The 17,653-nt window shown below is 40.1% G+C and overlaps 3 protein-coding genes across 3 annotated transcripts; 1 reads left to right on the top strand and 2 right to left on the bottom strand.

Annotated features, from left to right (window-relative positions):
- Nucleotides 1-4,637: 4,637 nt before the first annotated feature.
- TRIAP1 (TP53 regulated inhibitor of apoptosis 1) lies at nt 4,638-7,231 on the bottom strand. The gene is made up of 2 exons (XM_072415505.1): nt 6,999-7,231; nt 4,638-5,029 (listed from the first exon to the last, which is right to left on the bottom strand). Exons 1-2 carry the CDS (start codon nt 7,143-7,145, stop codon nt 4,940-4,942), a joined length of 237 nt encoding a protein of 78 aa, XP_072271606.1. The 5' UTR covers nt 7,146-7,231; the 3' UTR covers nt 4,638-4,939.
- Nucleotides 7,232-7,240: 9 nt separating this feature from the next.
- On the top strand, nt 7,241-10,827 carry GATC (glutamyl-tRNA amidotransferase subunit C). Its single transcript, XM_072415504.1, has 5 exons — nt 7,241-7,386; nt 7,546-7,593; nt 10,203-10,372; nt 10,444-10,547; nt 10,627-10,827. Exons 1-5 carry the CDS (start codon nt 7,312-7,314, stop codon nt 10,686-10,688), a joined length of 459 nt encoding a protein of 152 aa, XP_072271605.1. The 5' UTR covers nt 7,241-7,311; the 3' UTR covers nt 10,689-10,827.
- SRSF9 (serine and arginine rich splicing factor 9) lies at nt 10,733-14,636 on the bottom strand. The gene is made up of 4 exons (XM_072415503.1): nt 14,383-14,636; nt 14,025-14,191; nt 11,450-11,622; nt 10,733-11,370 (listed from the first exon to the last, which is right to left on the bottom strand). The coding sequence occupies exons 1-4, from the start codon at nt 14,574-14,576 to the stop codon at nt 11,233-11,235; spliced, it is 672 nt and encodes a 223-aa protein (XP_072271604.1). The 5' UTR covers nt 14,577-14,636; the 3' UTR covers nt 10,733-11,232.
- Nucleotides 14,637-17,653: the final 3,017 nt, after the last annotated feature.

Below are 17,653 nucleotides of genomic sequence, written 5' to 3'. Positions count from 1 at the left end.
AGAAACTACAATTTTTACCTATTCGACGCATTGCTCTGTCTACTCCCTGTCTAGATTTTCCCTGTAGTCTTCACCTATAAAACGTGATGGGATAAACTATTGGCCTTATCTTACAGAGAACCCTTTTTGGGGACAATGTGGCACTGAGACCCAGAGCTTCTTTCTGACATAAGGTAGTCTCTGTCTTTGACCTCAACTAGGACATTGTTATCTTGTCCAGCTGTAGTTCAATCAAAAGGAATTTTTTCATTGTCTGGATGTGGTTTGAGCAGTGCAAGTCTTTTTGGTCACTCCTTTTAGAAAGACTTGATTCCCTTTTCGTCTTTCCAGTCAGACCACGGAAGGTTGCTCCTGCTTCTCATTCCACAATTTCTAGAAGTTTCAGACAGAACAAACAATACTAATTAAATTGTGGGAAGGATTTCTACCTTGATATAGATAGAACATAATGTTTTGCCTAGCCTGATAAGTACAGATATATTCAGGGAAGGATAGAGACAGACAGGCTTTTATAGGCAATGTGATGTTTGTTTGTTTTTATTTTTTGTGCTTGGTAATATGTGGTCCTAAAGCTAACAAAGATCAACTATTTTAAACCAAAAAAAGTACTATAAATAGAATGTGAATACAAGTGACAGTAAAATTATGTCAACATATATCAATTGTTGTACAAAGTCATCTTAATTATTATTTTTCTGGTCAGAAAGATCTCAAGGTGGCTGATGCATTTTGCCTTTTAGGCTTTATCAGGGGACAGTTGAGATCAATGATGAAAGATCACAATGTACAATATTATGTAAGGGTCAGCTGAGTCATTGTATCCCTGGATAATGACTTGATAATGATGTAATTTTGTGAGGTTTGGCTGCAGATATATAAAAAAGAATTCCAGGTAAACTGAAATGGGGTCAAAATTCTAATTATTGTGAAGTTGAGGATAAATTCATATATTATCAAGAAATATATCAAGAAATGAGATATCTTGTAATGTCAGAATATATGGAAAGATTGGTGGTTCAGGAGTGGGTATAATTGAACAGGCAGGAGGTCCGCAACCTCCAATAGAACAAGCCTATAGTCCATGGGTTGGGTTTCCCCATTTACAGATAGCCTATACTCCCATGTACTGGGTTTCCCCATTTACTGATGATGTTAGATGTTTGAGCTCCTCTTGGGCTTTTTGCTAGCTGATCACTATTTCCAAGGTTAGTATGGCTGCAACCCAGCTCATCTGATGGCAGGTTCAGGTGTAAGTTTCTTTAGGTGGATTTACAGGCAGTCCTCAGTTCCTGTTTATTCTGGGCCAGTCACCAGTTGTTTGGTGTGCTATTCACCCTTCTGTTGGATTGCTTTTGGATGTTCCAAAGACATTTGTACAGACTGTAAAATTATTTTCTTTAAAACCACTGAGGGACACAAGTTCCATCTCCTTGTGTTTCTGATTGTTAACTCATTTGTTATAAAACGGAGGCATGTGGATTGTAGAATTTTTTTTATTCCTGGACTAGTTGGTATTTTGTTTTCCTTTTCCTCTGTGCAGTATAACTAAGGACTTTACAATGAGTATAACATATTTTAAAGCTGTTTCTGATACAATGTAGTTTTGTATACAATATAACATTTAGACACTTCAAAACTAAACAAAAGCTTGTATAAATAATAGTTTCAGATTCACCTACAAGCAAGATGCTTACAGGAGCCAGGTCAGACATATAAACTCTTTATTCTGCTACTTTCCACTGCCCAGTGAAAAGTTGAGGGTGGTGAGGTGTAAAAATATATTGTATAATTATTGTAATCTCAGGACTTCTTGTACAAAAATATAAATATGTTAATAGGTAAAAGTGCTTCTGTATATGTAAGTCAACTGTGAAATCCCACTCCCTTTCCTCAATGAATTGATTACCCAGAAAGTTGTATACCTGCCCTTTCTTCTACCCATTTGCTGTTCAGTGCAGTTCCCCAGTTTCTTCACATAAAACCCACTCCCCATGATCTGTCACCCTAGTGAGATTTGCTTTCAGCACACAAAGATTACTACTTATTATCCATGCAACAAAAATAGCTTTAACAGGTGTAGTGTAGCGTACAGTCCCAGGCCATATACACCATCAATAAAATTCAGACAATGGATGGAGTGCGGGTAAGGTGTAATCAGTGCACACACTATGTATATGTATGTAGTATGGCAAATGCAGCCTGGGCCACCTTAGTTAAAGCAGACCATAGACAAGAAGTACTTATTCAGTGTTACCCCTCCTCCCATATAAAACAGTAATTGTAAAGGGGATAGATATACAATACTCAGCTTGATTCCCATACTGCAGGGGTTGACATGCCTCTGCTAACAAGACTTTTAGGAATTCGGTGTAGTTCAAATCTCATGAGAAGACAGTGAAGTATAGAGTTCTGAGACCTGGTCATAAGGCCACTCTTGCCTGGGTGCCTTGTTTGTGCACCATTATCCATTACTTTAGGGATGGGAAGAGGGGAACCCCAAAAAAGCAGACCTTGTGTTGAAGTTCTGCTTCAAAACAGTCATACTGAGATTTCGGTTCTGGAGAGCCACTTTTAGAATGCTGAATGTTATATAAATCCATGTTTAATAAATAGTATAAAGTTAAACAAGTGTTCTTTTAATACATCCCCTTAACTGTAACGCTCCCATCTAAGTATGCCATGGCCCCTATAATAATGACCACAAACGTCTAAAAATCATCCTTGTAGCAATTTTTGCTAGTAATATGGAAATATTAAACTTGAAAAATCACATTCCATGAATTACTAAAATTGTTTTCGTTATATTTCATTTATAGAAGCCACAGCCAGAATCATATTACAATTTTCCAGAAGCTTAAGCTGCGTACACACTTCCAATTTTTATCGTTGGTAAACGAACGACGAACGATCCTGCACGATATCTGCGAACGATCGTATGGCACCGATCCTGTACCTACAGATAACGACACGATCGTTCAAAGATATTGTACACATGATAGATGCGATCGTTTGAACGACACAGGAAGTGACGTGCACCACAGGAAGTGAGCGAACGTTCGTTCACCGCACATGCTCAGACCATGGACGATTACTGAACGACCGTACACACGATAGATGGTCAACGATCGTCGTCCAATCCGATCCGCCGGTCCGGTCGTTCATTTCCAACGACTATCCTCGTTCGTCGGCGTCGTTGGTTACTTTTTTTACGAACGATTTTTGGTCAATCGGTCGTTTGTCGTTCATTTCCAACGATAAAAATTGGAAGTGTGTACGCTACTTTACACCGCAAAAAGTCTGATCTAAAAACATATAGAGTCCATCTATGAAAAACTTGTACCAAAAGAATTACATGAACATTATTCTAGTCGATGATGCCAAAAATATTTGCTTATGGATCAAGAATTCTTACAGGCAGTGTTCTGCATGTTTAATGGTTCATCTATTGCAGGGGATGGGCTGCCCCACCAGGATGAACCAATAGATTCAGATAAACATAATAAGTGACAAGCTTGAAGTGTAAATCCAGCGGACGTTTATTATTTTCATTTTGGATTTCTGAAAAAGAATGCTAAAACTCCTTTCACTTTTTTCTGTCTGAGACCTTCCTAGGGAAAATTTTCCCTTCTGTCCTGCTCTGAAGTCATTTTTACCTAGGCCTGTATGGAGCAATAATAAGCTGAAGATTCTAAATTTGCCCTACCACAAAGGGAGGGGGGTTATGATCTATTTCCCTCTTGCAGATTTCGCCTCACTTATTGCCAATTAGTTACCAGTACAGGAAGTGAGGAAGAAAACTCTCAGACAGGGTCATGGAGACCAGTAGAATCTGCCACTGGTGCTCCATTAGTACATGTTGTCCTTTACAACAAATCCTAATTCAGCCTATCTGGTTCAGTACTTACCTTTATTCCATATAGCCTTTATACCCAAAGCATCCACAACAGGCCCTCTCCATCTTGTGTAGGTAGGCTATGCCTTGAAGAACAACTTACTTTAAAAGACTTGTATTAAAGAGGAACTATACTCAAAAAACAAAAACACTTACCCCTCTGTCCAAACACCAACCCAGCTCTCTTAAGAAGAAACTAAACTAAAAAAAAAAGATGCCTAGATGCTCGGGCATGCGTAGAAGGAGCGCCCAAGAGCCTCCCGGGATGTCTGATGTAGGTATCCCGGGAGGCTTTGTGCTCCCATTCATTCTCAACCACCTAGGCGGCAGAAAATTAGGGGGTGGTACTGCAGCTTTTTTTTTTTTTTTTTAAGCTGATTTTTTACCTTACATAAAAGAGTTCTCCCTTTTATGTAAAGTGAAAATTCTGAGTATAGGTACGCTTTTGGATCAATGTGTGTTTTAGTTACATACCCTGCTTACTATTAGCTGCTGTTCAAATATTAGATTTAAGTTCCATAGTAACGAATGTTACTTTGGAATTTAGTTCCACTGGTGCATGCAATATGTCCCACAAATTTAGAAAAATAAATAAGCAGTATTTCTCTCACATTCCTTAATAAATGGTTTCATAATACCTTACTGTAAAACAAAAAAAGCTTTGTTTCACTTTGGAACAGTTTTTCCCAGGAAGGAGATGAAGCAAAGGAATGTGTATGAGCAATTTATAGACTAATATATAATATACTAGTAATAATTATTATTTATTAGGCTAATTAAAGTTTACAGAATAAAAATTTTATGACAAATCATTACATTGTATTGATAAATAACATTTACAAGGCGCAGAATCTAGAAAAAAAAGAGTAACTGAGAAACTTAAAATGAGCCCGCCTGTATAAATGTTCATAAAGGACCTATACAGCTCTTGTGGCTGTAGAAATAGTAGAATTGTTCCAGTCTGGCTGTACACAGCATTTCCAATTCTAATTGGTATGTTGAAAATGTGATTTTCAGGGGCCCCTTAGGTGAAGGGCCCGCATTTGGTCAAGAATCCTCATTTGAATCTGGCTTGTCCTTGTTGGGTCCCATGAACTCTATCCCATCCACAGGGATGTCCTTGTCCTTGATTGCTTTCTGCAAAAGAAAAACAATATGGTTATAATAGCCAATTATAAAAATGCTTAGAACTGATTTACAAATCTGCCAAGTTTGGCACATCCTGGAGGAGCACTTGCAGTGCTTTACTGAATAAACCTGTGTGTCATTATAAATGATCAGGTTTATTTACGACATGGGCATAATGACATCACATGGAGGTTTCTGTGACCTCAAATATGTGTTTACAAGACAAATACATAAAAGATGTTGCTCCCAACTAGGTCACATGACCAAGATACTAGCCATTTGGTCCCCCAATTTCTGCTGAAAAAATTAGAGTTTGGATTTAGAGAGATCATGCAATCAAATGCCTTGTATTTTAGGGTCCATGCACACATTTTTTTTTTTTAGCTGGAAACATTTTTTGTGATTGTTTCCAGCAGTATCAGAATGAGCATAGCACAATTCTATATAGAGAGGAGAGAGCGAGGCAACATACTGCATCCTCTGCTACAGTAAATACCAGCGGGCGTTCCCGATTGGTTGTTTAGTGATCTGCCATGACATCAGGGGACTGCAGTACACATGCTAAATTTTCACTCGAGATGATCGTGAATGTTCACCATGGGTGAGTTATCTAAAGCAGTGTTTCCCAACCTTTCCTAAATCGTGGCATATATTTTACATTAGAAAAATCCCACGGAACACCACTAAACAAAAATGTCACAGATTAATTAGCTACCTGCTGCCATCTAGTGGAAGAGTACTTCTTTGTTCTGTCTATCACTATACATTGCTGGTATAGCCAAATGAAGACATTATTTGCAGTAAATAAATAATTTTCACACCAATTAACCAACATTGGATAATTTCTCATGGTACACCTGAAGATCTCTCATGGCACACTAGTGTGCCGCGGCACAGTGGTTGAAAATCACTGATCTAAAGTGTATGTAGCAATAGAATGGAGGAAGAATGTCATTGCTCCAGGAAAGGTTACCTATTGAATAGTAACAAAGCTTTATCCTCATCTTTCAATAGAAGTCTCCTTTCCTGCTCTACAAGGTGCAGTAATGCCTGCGGTGCACAATCCGATCCAAACAAGGATATACTGATGACCTAAATGTCCTCCTCTTTCCTATACAGTCTTTACTGCTGAGGGTAAGGGGTCTCTCCTTCAAATATATGTATTTAAAAATAAGAAATCACATTTGTTAAATGATATAAAAGGAAAAGCCACTCTTTTATATGAAGTAAGAACGGTGCTGATAGGTCAAATGATGATAAGCAACCAAAATTTGCCTAGAATAGATCCATCACATCACACAGTATGTGCAAACTAAAGCTATGTACACCAGATGATTGTCACCTGTGATGAACGGTTGTGCTGGTCTCAGGCTGCAAATCTGACGTTTACAGCAATCCTCACACACTGTTCATCAATCTGCCCTGGTGGATTGAGAAACAAGCACTGTCAGCAGAGTGCAACTCACTCATCCTTCCCCTTCCCAAGAACAGATCAGTGCTGTGTGCATAGCGCTTGTTCATTAATTTGTCACTGGAAATGACACAACGTCACCAGACGTCTATCTGCAGCCTGTACAGGGCTCCTCCATAGGAAAATATTCCAGGTCATCAATCTGCCAGGGTGGAAAATAGAAAACCTATCAGGGAATGCAGTACACACCAGATTCATCCAAGATGAATATGCCCGGCATCAATGATCTGCCATGTGTATGTAGCTTGTGATAAGTCCCTATTTAATGTACAGCGCTCCATAATATGTTGGTGCTATATAAATCCTGTTTGATAATAATAAAGTATGTAATCAGGGCTGCCCTCACACCTTGTATTATATTGGAAGCGTTATAGTCATTAGAGTTCTGTGTGATATTTATATGTGACCTATTGTTCTACTTTATTCCCCCAGCATTGTATCATTTCTCTGCTGCTATAAACAGAGTGTCCATAGAAATGACCCCGGCATCCCTCGGCCTCCTCTCACCTGAACACAGCTGCGGTACCGCCGGAAGAGCTCGGTGCACGGGTCTCCGTTACCCTCTCCCTTCAGGAACTTCTCAGCGAACCACCGGTTGAAGCACTGGTCATACTCGCGCTTCATGTCGGTGCATTCCTCACCCACGCTGTTCATGTTGCCTGTGTCAGTACAAGTGTAACTAATAATTCCAGGCAACAGAGCACTCCATACCCAATACCGCCCACTCTGCCCTTATTAAAGATGGCGGCTCTTTGCTCAAGGTCACGTTCGCGAAATAGTCGTCGTGTTTTGATGTCATCAGAAGGCGACCACTGTGAAGATGTGGGTGCAGAAGACAATTGCGAAGTGCTGGAGGACAGCTGGGTTTACACGTTTCCTTTCCTCTCAGAGTAAGGTATTAGAGATCAGTATGCTCAGTATACTCCAGGTATTTGGAGCCTACAACTCCTAGCATGTCATAGTGGTTTGCTGGGACTTGTAGTACCCGAATATCTGTATGTTATGATTTGAATGTGACAAATGTTGGTATTAATATGATTTTTATCCCCCTAAGGTACCACAGAATCCGACATGGAGAATAGAGCCAGAGACAGAGGCACAGGTAAATGTTTCTTCTATTATTAACCAGGATTTATATAGCGCCAACATATAACACAGCGCTGTACATTAAATAGGGGGTGCAAATGACAGACTAATACAGACATACAGAAGGATACAGATACAGAAGGAGAGGACTGTGCCCCGAAGAGCTTACAATCTAGTAGGTGGGGGAATTAACACACAATAGGAGGGGAATATGTAGTGGTGGGAAGTAGTGACGGTTTCCATTGACAGAAGAAGAAGTTTGAAAAAATGGGTTTTGTGTGCTTTTTAAATGAGCAAAAAGTAGGAGCAAGCTGAATAGGACAAGGAAGACCATTCCAGAGAGTTGGGGCAGCTCTAGAAAAGCCTTGGAGCCATGTGTGTGATGAGGGTATGAGTGAGGAAGTCATTAGTAGGTCATTGGAGGAGCAGAGAGAGCGGCTAAGGGAGTATTTTTTTTAACAGGTCAGAAAGGTAAGTGGGACAAAACTGTGGAGGGATTTAAAGGCATATTATGATGACCTTTATGATATTAGGTGGTCCCTGAGAGTAATACACCATGTGTCCTCTTACTTCCACAATAGCTGCACCGAGCACTGTCATATAGGGATGGATTCATGTATAAACACATATTTATGAAGATTGGGTCATGATATGATTAGGAGCATGTAAATTTTAAGAATGGAAATTTCCACAGCAGTCATTGCACACCTGGAATAAGGATTTGTGAGGACATTTTTTGAGATTATGTAAACTGTCAAAGGATCTCAAAAATCCAGGTTGCCTGGGTGGTGTTCTGATTTTTTATTAGGCTTTATTACTTTATGAATGAGTAAACAGGTCCAGTACCCAAATTTTGCTTCCGTCGATTGAAATCAAATAATCAGCTTTCATCCCTACAATAAGTATCTTTAGGATGAGTTATGTTCTATAGCAGCTTGTAAGACCCATTTAGGATAAAGCCAAGCATCCGGAGGCCAGCATTGGCAGATCTTGTACTTCTCTTGTGACAATGGACATATAATGTAAATATGCAGTGACAAGGGCTATCAAACCAATGAGTCATTGTCCTGAATGAGCAAAGTATAAGTTCATTTTAAATGCATTGATCATAAGTCCCTGAATTTGCCCTTATAGTCTGCAAACCTTGAAACTCAAGTACTTGCAGTCTGCTAGACTGTGCACATTGTGTAATAGGAGAATGTAGAGAGATAATCCAATGACAATGTAGCTAAACTGTCCAATCAGAAGTCTTGGACCAAGCTGTGGGGCTGTTGTCATTGACCTTGCTGTGCTGTTTAAATTAATTATATTCACTCATTAAATCAATAAAATGTTTCCTGGACATGAAGTTGACTGCTGTGAATTTAGATCTCGTATTACTTTTCTATTTCAAAAACCATTTTAATTTTGTCATCTGTCAAAATGACCATCATTACTCAAAATACCAGCAATGTAACTACAGTTGATGTAGACAAGCTTTTCAAGCCCAACTGTAGATTGTTTAAATCTGCTAAATACATTCCAAGTGTATCTAAACACAAAGATTTGCAGTTACAGATTACTTTTGTATTTGAAAAGCACCCACAGCCTGAATAGAAAAGCCTCTTCTCTGCCAGTGCAAACAGAAAGCATAAACGTGCTGAACAGAGAACCTTAAATGCATGGGGATTGTTGGACCTCTGTAAAGGGAGTATTGCTTTAGCATACTGGCAAAAGTTTTTGTTTAGCACATGGCTGCTTTGTAAGAAAACAACCTGGGCATACACTTTTTTGTATATCACAGTGCACTCCCGTACCACTGAAAACAATGGGAATGCTGTGCACATGCATTGATGCATGTTGGTAAACTCACAGGACTTTGCTTTCCTTTTTCTTTGACGCATCTGCAATGCATTTAGACAATCGGTGTGGCCTCTACAGTGCAATATCATTACATTTACCAACATGTCTGCTGAAAGGGCATATATAACATTTTCACTGCTGTAACACTAGAATGTATAAGAATATATTAGGCAGAACAAAGAAAAACAAGAAGAGGGGTGTTTTGATGGAAAGTGTAATTTATGTTCCAATTGTACAATTAACATTTGCTGTCAATAGAACAAACATTACATGATATAGTAATTGTACAATAAAACAAATTACACTTGCCAACAAAACACCCCTTTCTCGTTTTTATTTATTACCACTACGTTTTATTACTACTCATTCGCATGCAAGTGGGGTGTGGCAAACCTATAGAATATAAAGAGTGAAGTGTATACTTTTTATTTCTTTCCAAATATATAAGGCAGAGTTTACCAATACAAACTTGCTTTTAGCAACCATATTAGGAGATGTGTGCACAAATAGGAAGTATGACTCTGCAATGGTTTAAAAAAAAAATACATCCAGTTGATATAAATATTAGCAGAGGACTTTTTAGAAATTAAAGCTTGATTTTAAGAGAATATGAATACCAACAACCTGGTACAGTTTGCAAATACACCAACTTAATTTCTGATGAGAACTGATAAAGTATGTAAATCAACGTGTGTCACACGTTCCTCTTTAGAAGCCGATATCCAGTCAGTCAACTTAATCTTTGCAACTATTCCAGTAATGCCTTCTTTCTGCATTTTCCAGGACAGCCATGTCACTCCAGAGCTAATCGATCATCTAGAGCGGCTAGCACTAGTAGACTTTCGGAATCAAGAAGGAGTACAACGCCTGCAGAGTGCAGTTAATTTTGCAAACCAGCTCCACCATGTGAATACAGATGGCATAGAACCACTTGACTCTGTGTTAGAAGATAGGTAGGCAACAACAACTCTGTTGGGTAAAAATTCTCCTATACACAATTATTCCATCTTGTTTCCTTCTATAGAGCATTGTATATAAGAGGTGATGAAGTTACATCTGGAAATTGCTCAGAAATTCTACTTCAAAAAGCCAAATCCGTAGTTGAGGATTATTTTGTAGCACCTCCAGGTAAAAAACTTGTCTGTACATTGTGCAATCCATCTATAGAAAAAACATGTATGCTAATATTGTTTTATTTTACCAACAGGAAACATTCCCTTACCACAGAAGGAAAATGAATATTTATCCACTAAGGGAGAGGACATTTAATATGCAGAAGTGGACCGTGGGGAAAAAAGAAAAAGTATACAGCATTTGGAAATCTCACTGTTTTATTAGGACAGCTACAGATGTTTTTTTTAACTGAAACACTTTCATAATAAAAAGGAAAAAACACATACAAACTTGATTGAGAAGAGGATTAAAAGTTATTTCAAATAATATCATTCTAACAAATTGGTGGGGAACAGGTTTATATATAAAGGACAAACATGAACCTTCCCTTATGTTTGCCCCAGTGCCACAACATTCCACATTTTGTTTATACCCCATAGAGCTATCATTCACTGTCACTGCACACTTATGCAAAGAACATCAGATCAGGCACAATACTGTCTGTTGCCTTTTAAAAGATGACAAAATGTAAAAGAAACAAGTACATCTGATGCAAAGATCACATTTTTCCTTAAAAAATAAAAATAAAAAGTAGGGGCAGAAATAATGGTATAAAAGATAATGAACTCCATCAGTTGTGGAATGTAAGAGCAGATGGTCTTTAGAATTAAATTCATAGAAAGTGTCCCTGTGTGGCAGCTCAGTACTGTCGGAAGGGGGAGGCATAACGAGGAGAGCGACGACTTTGATAGGGAGAATCACGGCCTCTAGAACGGGATCTGGATCGGGAGTAACTGGCATTTCTTTCTGCACAGACACGAATGTAAGAGGTTTCACCCTAAAAGAGAAACAGAAGGTTATCCAGGTTCCACTACACGCATCTGCTTTACGTGATGGTCACGCAGCCACTGCCTTACTTCGTGAGACCGAAATTTAGTGTCATCCAGTTTCCTCAAAGCATATTCCATGTCTTCTTTTCGAATAAATTCCACTATTCCCATTCCATCCTTGTGTACATCGGCATAGCACACATCCCCTGCTTCTCTCATGTGATCCTTTAAATCTTGCCAACTTCCTGACGGTGGAAGACCTAGAATAAAGATTTTGAAGGCTTAATTAAGGTGCTGAAAATGCTGCATTCACAGTAAAACAGAATACAGAAAACTTCTTTCTAAAAACGCATCTGACATGTAAATCAAACGTTATGCAAGTGCATTTTTCCACTACAAGTATGAAAGGGGCCTTACTTTCCTTTAAGTCACTAGAACATGAAAAAAGAGTAATCTCCCCAGTGAAGATTGAGGGGTTTGACCATGAATTACAGCCTGGTTTACCAATCGTGCCAGAATCATATGGAATGCACGTACTATACTATGTCAAAGGGCTACATACACACATGCAATGGTTCTCGTCAGATAATCGTCTCAGGGCCAATTTTGGACGAGAATCTGTCTCATGTACAGCACTCGTTGTCCATTGTCTGAACGAACGTCCTGGCAGATCCACAGACGACAATCCTAATGCAAATGAAGGGGAGAGAGCAGTTGGGTGCTGCTTCTTCATTCTCCCCCTCCCCTCTCCACAAAATGGTGATGTATGTACAGCACTCGTTCATGTATCCTCAAGTCGTTGGAAACTACAAATATTGCATGTGTGTACCCAGCCTTAGGGTAGGTGGATCACTGCCGATGCCCCTCCTGCTTTCCACAGCACTCACATCCAGTAGAAGGCTGGGGAGTCATCAACATTCAATGCCATCTGGTCACCTTTCTACCTCAAGTCACCAGCCCATACCAAGCATGCACACCTGAATTACCAGATCCCCCTGCTTTTTCCAGATCAGCAGTTAGTGTTAAGACACACAAGCCAATAGTGCTGTTAAGAGAGCTAATTAACAGCAGTAGATTGTAGGTTCATTACAGCCAGCCTTGCTTGTATGAATACAATAATACTGAACTTAAAACAGACATGTTTCTGCTTTTTGATTCAGAAGACTGAGAACAATCCACACACACACACACATGTACAAGATTCTGCCCTTGGAATTCCAATCAGATTTACTCACTTGTTTGATACAAGTTGTTTATTTTTGGTCAATATTTACCATCCAGCCATAGCTAGTATCTTACTACTTCTGAGCTGCCTATGTACCAGCCTTACTGTGTCTATCAGTCTTTCAGCTGTCTGTGCCCCTAATGGGGGATGTTCCTTTCTTGCCCCAAGTGACACCATCAGGTTGGACAGAAAGTGAACGAATTTCTCCCCACATGGTCAGACACAAAACATATAATATATCTGAATCTTAAACCAGACTGCCATAGGAAAATAGCCCTTTGCATTCTGAATACAAGATTCAGTTCAGATTGAATTTGGGTTGATTACACTTACTTTTGCATTTGAATGCAAGCTACACATGCTATTAAATGCAAAAATCTGCTGTGCAAGCTAACTGCTGTAATTGAAGAAAGAAAAGACAAGTCACACTGCCTGGGGGCAGGAATTCACACGGCAACATTAAAGCAAATGGAAATCTGGGCACTTGTGTTTCTAGTTCTCCAAATGCGCATACTGTTTGCATGTTGCATATAGCTGTGATAACTGTTTATCCTTTAGAAGAAAAAGGTGAAAAGGATCATACAGAACATTGCTGCAACCTAACACTCCATCACCTCACACTTGTATATTAGGGAACACATAAAATGGAGAATGAGACATGATGGAAGATCCCATTACTGATCTCATTGTAAACAATGCCAATTTTCTTGATGTTTCCATAGTTTGATCCAAACATCAGAAACAAGCAAGCACACAGCTCTGACAATAAGCTGAACACCCAAGCTGGGATCTGATTTTGGGTCGGTCATGTAGAAATTAAGGATCAGATCACTAACAAGACAAACTGTATTCAGGATCAGCAATAGCAGCTTATATATTCTTTCAGTGATACATTCACTTTTACTACACAGCTCCAAAACAAGCATGTGCCATAATGATATTACATAATGATGTGCTTATATTGGACGAAGCTGCCAAGCCCTGTTCTCCAAGAAACATAAAGGTAGGTACGAGGCGATCCCCTGTACCTGGTACATTGCAAGCTGCAAAGCCATGATTCTTAGAGAAGCACAGAATGCAGATCTGACAACAGGCGGCAATCAGCGCTACTCAACTACCCCCATTCATTGTGTATGGGGCTGCGGGGGGAGGACTCCATGTAATGTCTCCACGGTGATAGCAGACAAAGAGATTTCTGCACAATGCCAGCAGATACAGAGATGAATGGGGGATTATATACATTAAGCTTGGAATATCCCGAGCACAGGGTCACATATCAATGTGCACACACACAATCCGATCTATCACCATGCACAATGTTTACATTCAGTGGCTATGGATGAGATCTTGTTTTGTAGGGACAGAAATAATCATGGCGGGGCTGTGTAATGTGGGGTGCAGAGGTCACATGTGGGGTCACACATCCCGATCACTTACCCGATACAATGACTCGGTACTCTGATCTCCGGGATGGGGGGCCGTTCCTTCCTCTCGGGCCGCCATAGCCGCCTCCGGGGCCTCTATTAGATCGCGGGAACTCCACACGTAACCGGCAGGATCCGAACTCGTACCCGTTCCGCCCGAACACGGCATCTTCCGCATCCCTGCGAGGAGAACACAGTGCTGAGACACAAAGAATCGCACAGAAGTCCCCCCTCCCCCCAACATCTTCCATGGAAACCTTTCACCTCTCCCGCCATCCCGATTACAAAACTTCCCATGTGCGCCCTTCATCACAAAGAGCCGGGCCTAGCAGCCCGAACTACACCGGGGAGCACACACACACCGCGCTCACCTCGGATCCTGGAAGCTAATGAAGGCGAACGGTGCGGCGGCGCCACCACGATTTTTCAGCTCGATGGTGCGAATCCGTCCGTAGCGGTGAAAGAGCTCTTCCAGCTCCTTTTCCCGCACATCGGACGGGAGATTACCGACGTATATCCGCCCATCCCCGGAGCTCCGTCCGCTATCACGCTCCCAGCTAGACATCTTTACGCTTCCTGTGACCGGCCGCGCAGAGCACGGCGGGAGAGCACCGGAAGTAGCTGAGGGCGGAAGTGTTTGCGAGTGCGCGCGTTAAAGTGGGATGTGGTCACGGGAGCGCGCCTAAGGAATGCTAAAAATACCTCGGGGGGGCGTGATATATCAGATGATATAGTGTAAAGGAGACTTGTACTGAGAGAAACACAGCGTGCTGCTATATCTGAAAAAAAGGAGTAATGAGAAAAAGCCATAAAAAGGAAGGAAATGTGAACAAAACAGACACCTGGGCCCAGGCCAATTCTTGTAAGAGCTGGGAAAACCCAATGACTGCATCTGCATGGTTCTGAGATGTTCCTCACAGTCCAACATGTAGACCGATGATCAGCAGCTGTGCACTCCCATGGAGGAGAACACTGCAGGGTGCTGCTTACTCCCTGTTCCATTGGAACACGCTTGTTCCTTCATCCAGGGAAATGAACATGAAATTGTATTTCCAGTGACAATTCTCAGACACCTATTTGAGACTTTAGGTAACCTGACAGTCATCACTGTGTCACAATTACAAAAAAACCTACCTGTACATTAAACCTTTACTTACCATTCTACCTGGCCATGTATATACGGGACAATCTACCCATTTCTAGTCTAATGCCCCTTTCCTGATGCATGAACCAGTGGGGGGAATCACAGGATCATCCCAAAGCTCATCACTGGGCAAATATTCCCTTTTTCACTTTTTTACTTAACTATTACTCAACTATACCTTAACTATTTTACCTTGTACAGCAAGATAAACTTGTATACATCTGTCAACCAGATCATCTGCCAATCCAAGGTATGCCAGTACTAGCCAGCCCTTATGCAGGGGCATCACTGCTGGGTCAATAGAGGAGCCCACCATGGCACAATAGGATACTTCCATAATATACACACAGTAATGTGGAGACCTGATCATGTAAACAGAGACTTAGGACCAGCACCTCCTATAACCGGGAATTTAAGGGAGTAAAAGGTTTAGATAGTGGAAGAGGAGTTTAACGTTGTTTATATTATTGGGTTCATACAATATCTCATATTTGAGTATAAAACATCAAATGAAATGTTTGTTCCCCTGTGTATATAAACTCTACATATAAATATATGGCAAGAGTTTCCACGTATATAAATGCTCTACAATTTCCTGCACTATATTATCACACAATTTAAATTGATCATAAAACTAGTGTGTAAGGGTAATATTATCAAAATGGGACTTTCAGCTGCCACATACAAATACTATATAGACATTAATAAAAAAATAACAAATTATATAAACTGATTTGCTTTCAACACGTTTCACAGATTCCCAACTTCTTCAGGAATGGAGAGCAAGATGAAGTAATATGTTCACATATGTTTCATAGAAAAGCGGCTTCTGAACAATTAAAATATTCAGAGCCCTCATAGAAAGACTGTACACTAGTTAATGGAGCTGTCCAGCCTAATGCTGCCTGGGATACCAATCCTCCTCTTTAGATGTCTAAGGGGATCCAAATTATATAGGAGAGCATGGCACTCTGGATGATGTGCAGGCAGACAATAGGTAGGTGGACTGATCCTTTCGGCTGCTTGGAGACGCTCTTTGTGATCTTACCTTCATACACATACAACACGCGGGATGCCCTGGAAGCTCCAGCGAGTCAGTCTCAGGTGAGCATAAGACTGGCTTCATTCTACCGCCAGGTGTATAACAATACAGAATACAAACACAAAGCAGCCAGCTACATCTGTCTCTTCTTACCTACCCCATCTCTTCCAATCACTTCTCCTGTAGGTCACTACTTTTCCAACCACTGTGTTCCCCCCAAAATTAGTTTTTAACTGGGAATGTGTCGCCAGATGGTCAAAAATGTGGGCTGGGCTACACATGGCAAATTTAGTGCTCCCAGTTCTTTGTGTGATAAATGTCTAAAAACTTTCATAATTGTGTTAACTTGCTACAGCCCCCTGTATTTTGTTTTAACATTTTAATGCCTTCCTCTTAGTATATCCCTGTCTGTATATTATACCGCACTTCATAGTGTCCTATGTAGTGTAATCACTTCTAGGGGTGTAATCTATGTAGTAGAATAATTCAGGCTTAGTTCATATTAGTGGTGACAAAAAGTGGCTACAAAAGCCCAGCAAAGCCCTTTATTTTATTCTTCAATCACAAATCATCTTTAAAAAATGTGAACGCTTAAAAAAGCTTACTTAGTGGTAACAAGTGTTTCCAGTTCAAGTTTATGGTTTGATGGGGGCCTTGAATGTTGCATCTGAAAAAATAGGCAGCAAGCACTGCCTGAAATTAGAGAAGAAAAAACGAAATTACTTGTTGCTGTATTTATCATATTTCGTATGATGTTTTAGGCAGTGAAACTGCTTTAAACCACTTGCAAAAAATGCTAATGTAAACCAAACTTAGACTATGTTCAGACTGGTGGTTAGGTTGCGGTGTGGTTACTACTTCCTCACACCAGGGAATGTCTTGGAGGATATGCTTCATGTTTCATTTACCCACAAGAGCCCAATAGACAATGAATGGGGACGAGTGTCTGCCTGCTGTCAGATCTGCAAAAGAATATAGTTACATAGTAGGTTAGGTTGAAAAAAAGACAGAAGTCCATCTAGTTCAACCTAGTTGGTCCAGAGGAAGGCAAAAAAACCCTGGTACAATTTGCTTCAACAAGGGAAAATAATTCCTTTCTGATGCCATGAGGCAATCGGATGTTTCCTGGATAAGCACTACAGTTCAACTTCACTACTGCTCACCATAGTACACCAGGGCTCTGCTGTGGACAGCAAAGAGTTAAATATCTGACCTTTAGTGAACTTTCAGTGATCCTTCTGCTTTGTCAAAATACAAAATTAAGAAACATTACATATAGATAGATATATAGCTGATATATATATATATATATATATATATATATATATATATATATATATATTTTTTTTTTTTATTTATCAGAGGCAGTGCTGCTAGGCTGCCAAGATTCACTGCATGGAGCCTGAGCTGCTCTGTGATGACAGATACCAGTATGCTAAATTCTTCACAGATCACA

This window comes from Pyxicephalus adspersus, chromosome 6 (assembly GCF_032062135.1).
Source record: "Pyxicephalus adspersus chromosome 6, UCB_Pads_2.0, whole genome shotgun sequence".
Taxonomy (NCBI): Eukaryota; Metazoa; Chordata; class Amphibia; order Anura; family Pyxicephalidae; genus Pyxicephalus; species Pyxicephalus adspersus.
This window is presented reverse-complemented; position numbering and strand designations above follow the sequence as displayed.

Coding starts and splice junctions, on each gene's coding strand:
- SRSF9 (XM_072415503.1), bottom strand. CDS start 14,576: ATGTCTAGCTGGGAGCGTGATAGCGGACGGAGCTCCGGGGATGGGCGG. Junction 11,623..14,024: donor GTACCGAGTCATTGTATCGG/GTAAGTGATCGG, acceptor TCTTTATTCTAG/GTCTTCCACCGTCAGGAAGT. Junction 11,371..11,449: donor CTAAATTTCGGTCTCACGAA/GTAAGGCAGTGG, acceptor TTTCTCTTTTAG/GGTGAAACCTCTTACATTCG.
- TRIAP1 (XM_072415505.1), bottom strand. CDS start 7,145: ATGAACAGCGTGGGTGAGGAATGCACCGACATGAAGCGCGAGTATGAC. Junction 5,030..6,998: donor GGTACCGCAGCTGTGTTCAG/GTGAGAGGAGGC, acceptor TTTCTTTTGCAG/AAAGCAATCAAGGACAAGGA.
- GATC (XM_072415504.1), top strand. CDS start 7,312: ATGTGGGTGCAGAAGACAATTGCGAAGTGCTGGAGGACAGCTGGGTTT. Junction 7,387..7,545: donor TCCTTTCCTCTCAGAGTAAG/GTATTAGAGATC, acceptor TATCCCCCTAAG/GTACCACAGAATCCGACATG. Junction 10,548..10,626: donor TTATTTTGTAGCACCTCCAG/GTAAAAAACTTG, acceptor TTTTACCAACAG/GAAACATTCCCTTACCACAG.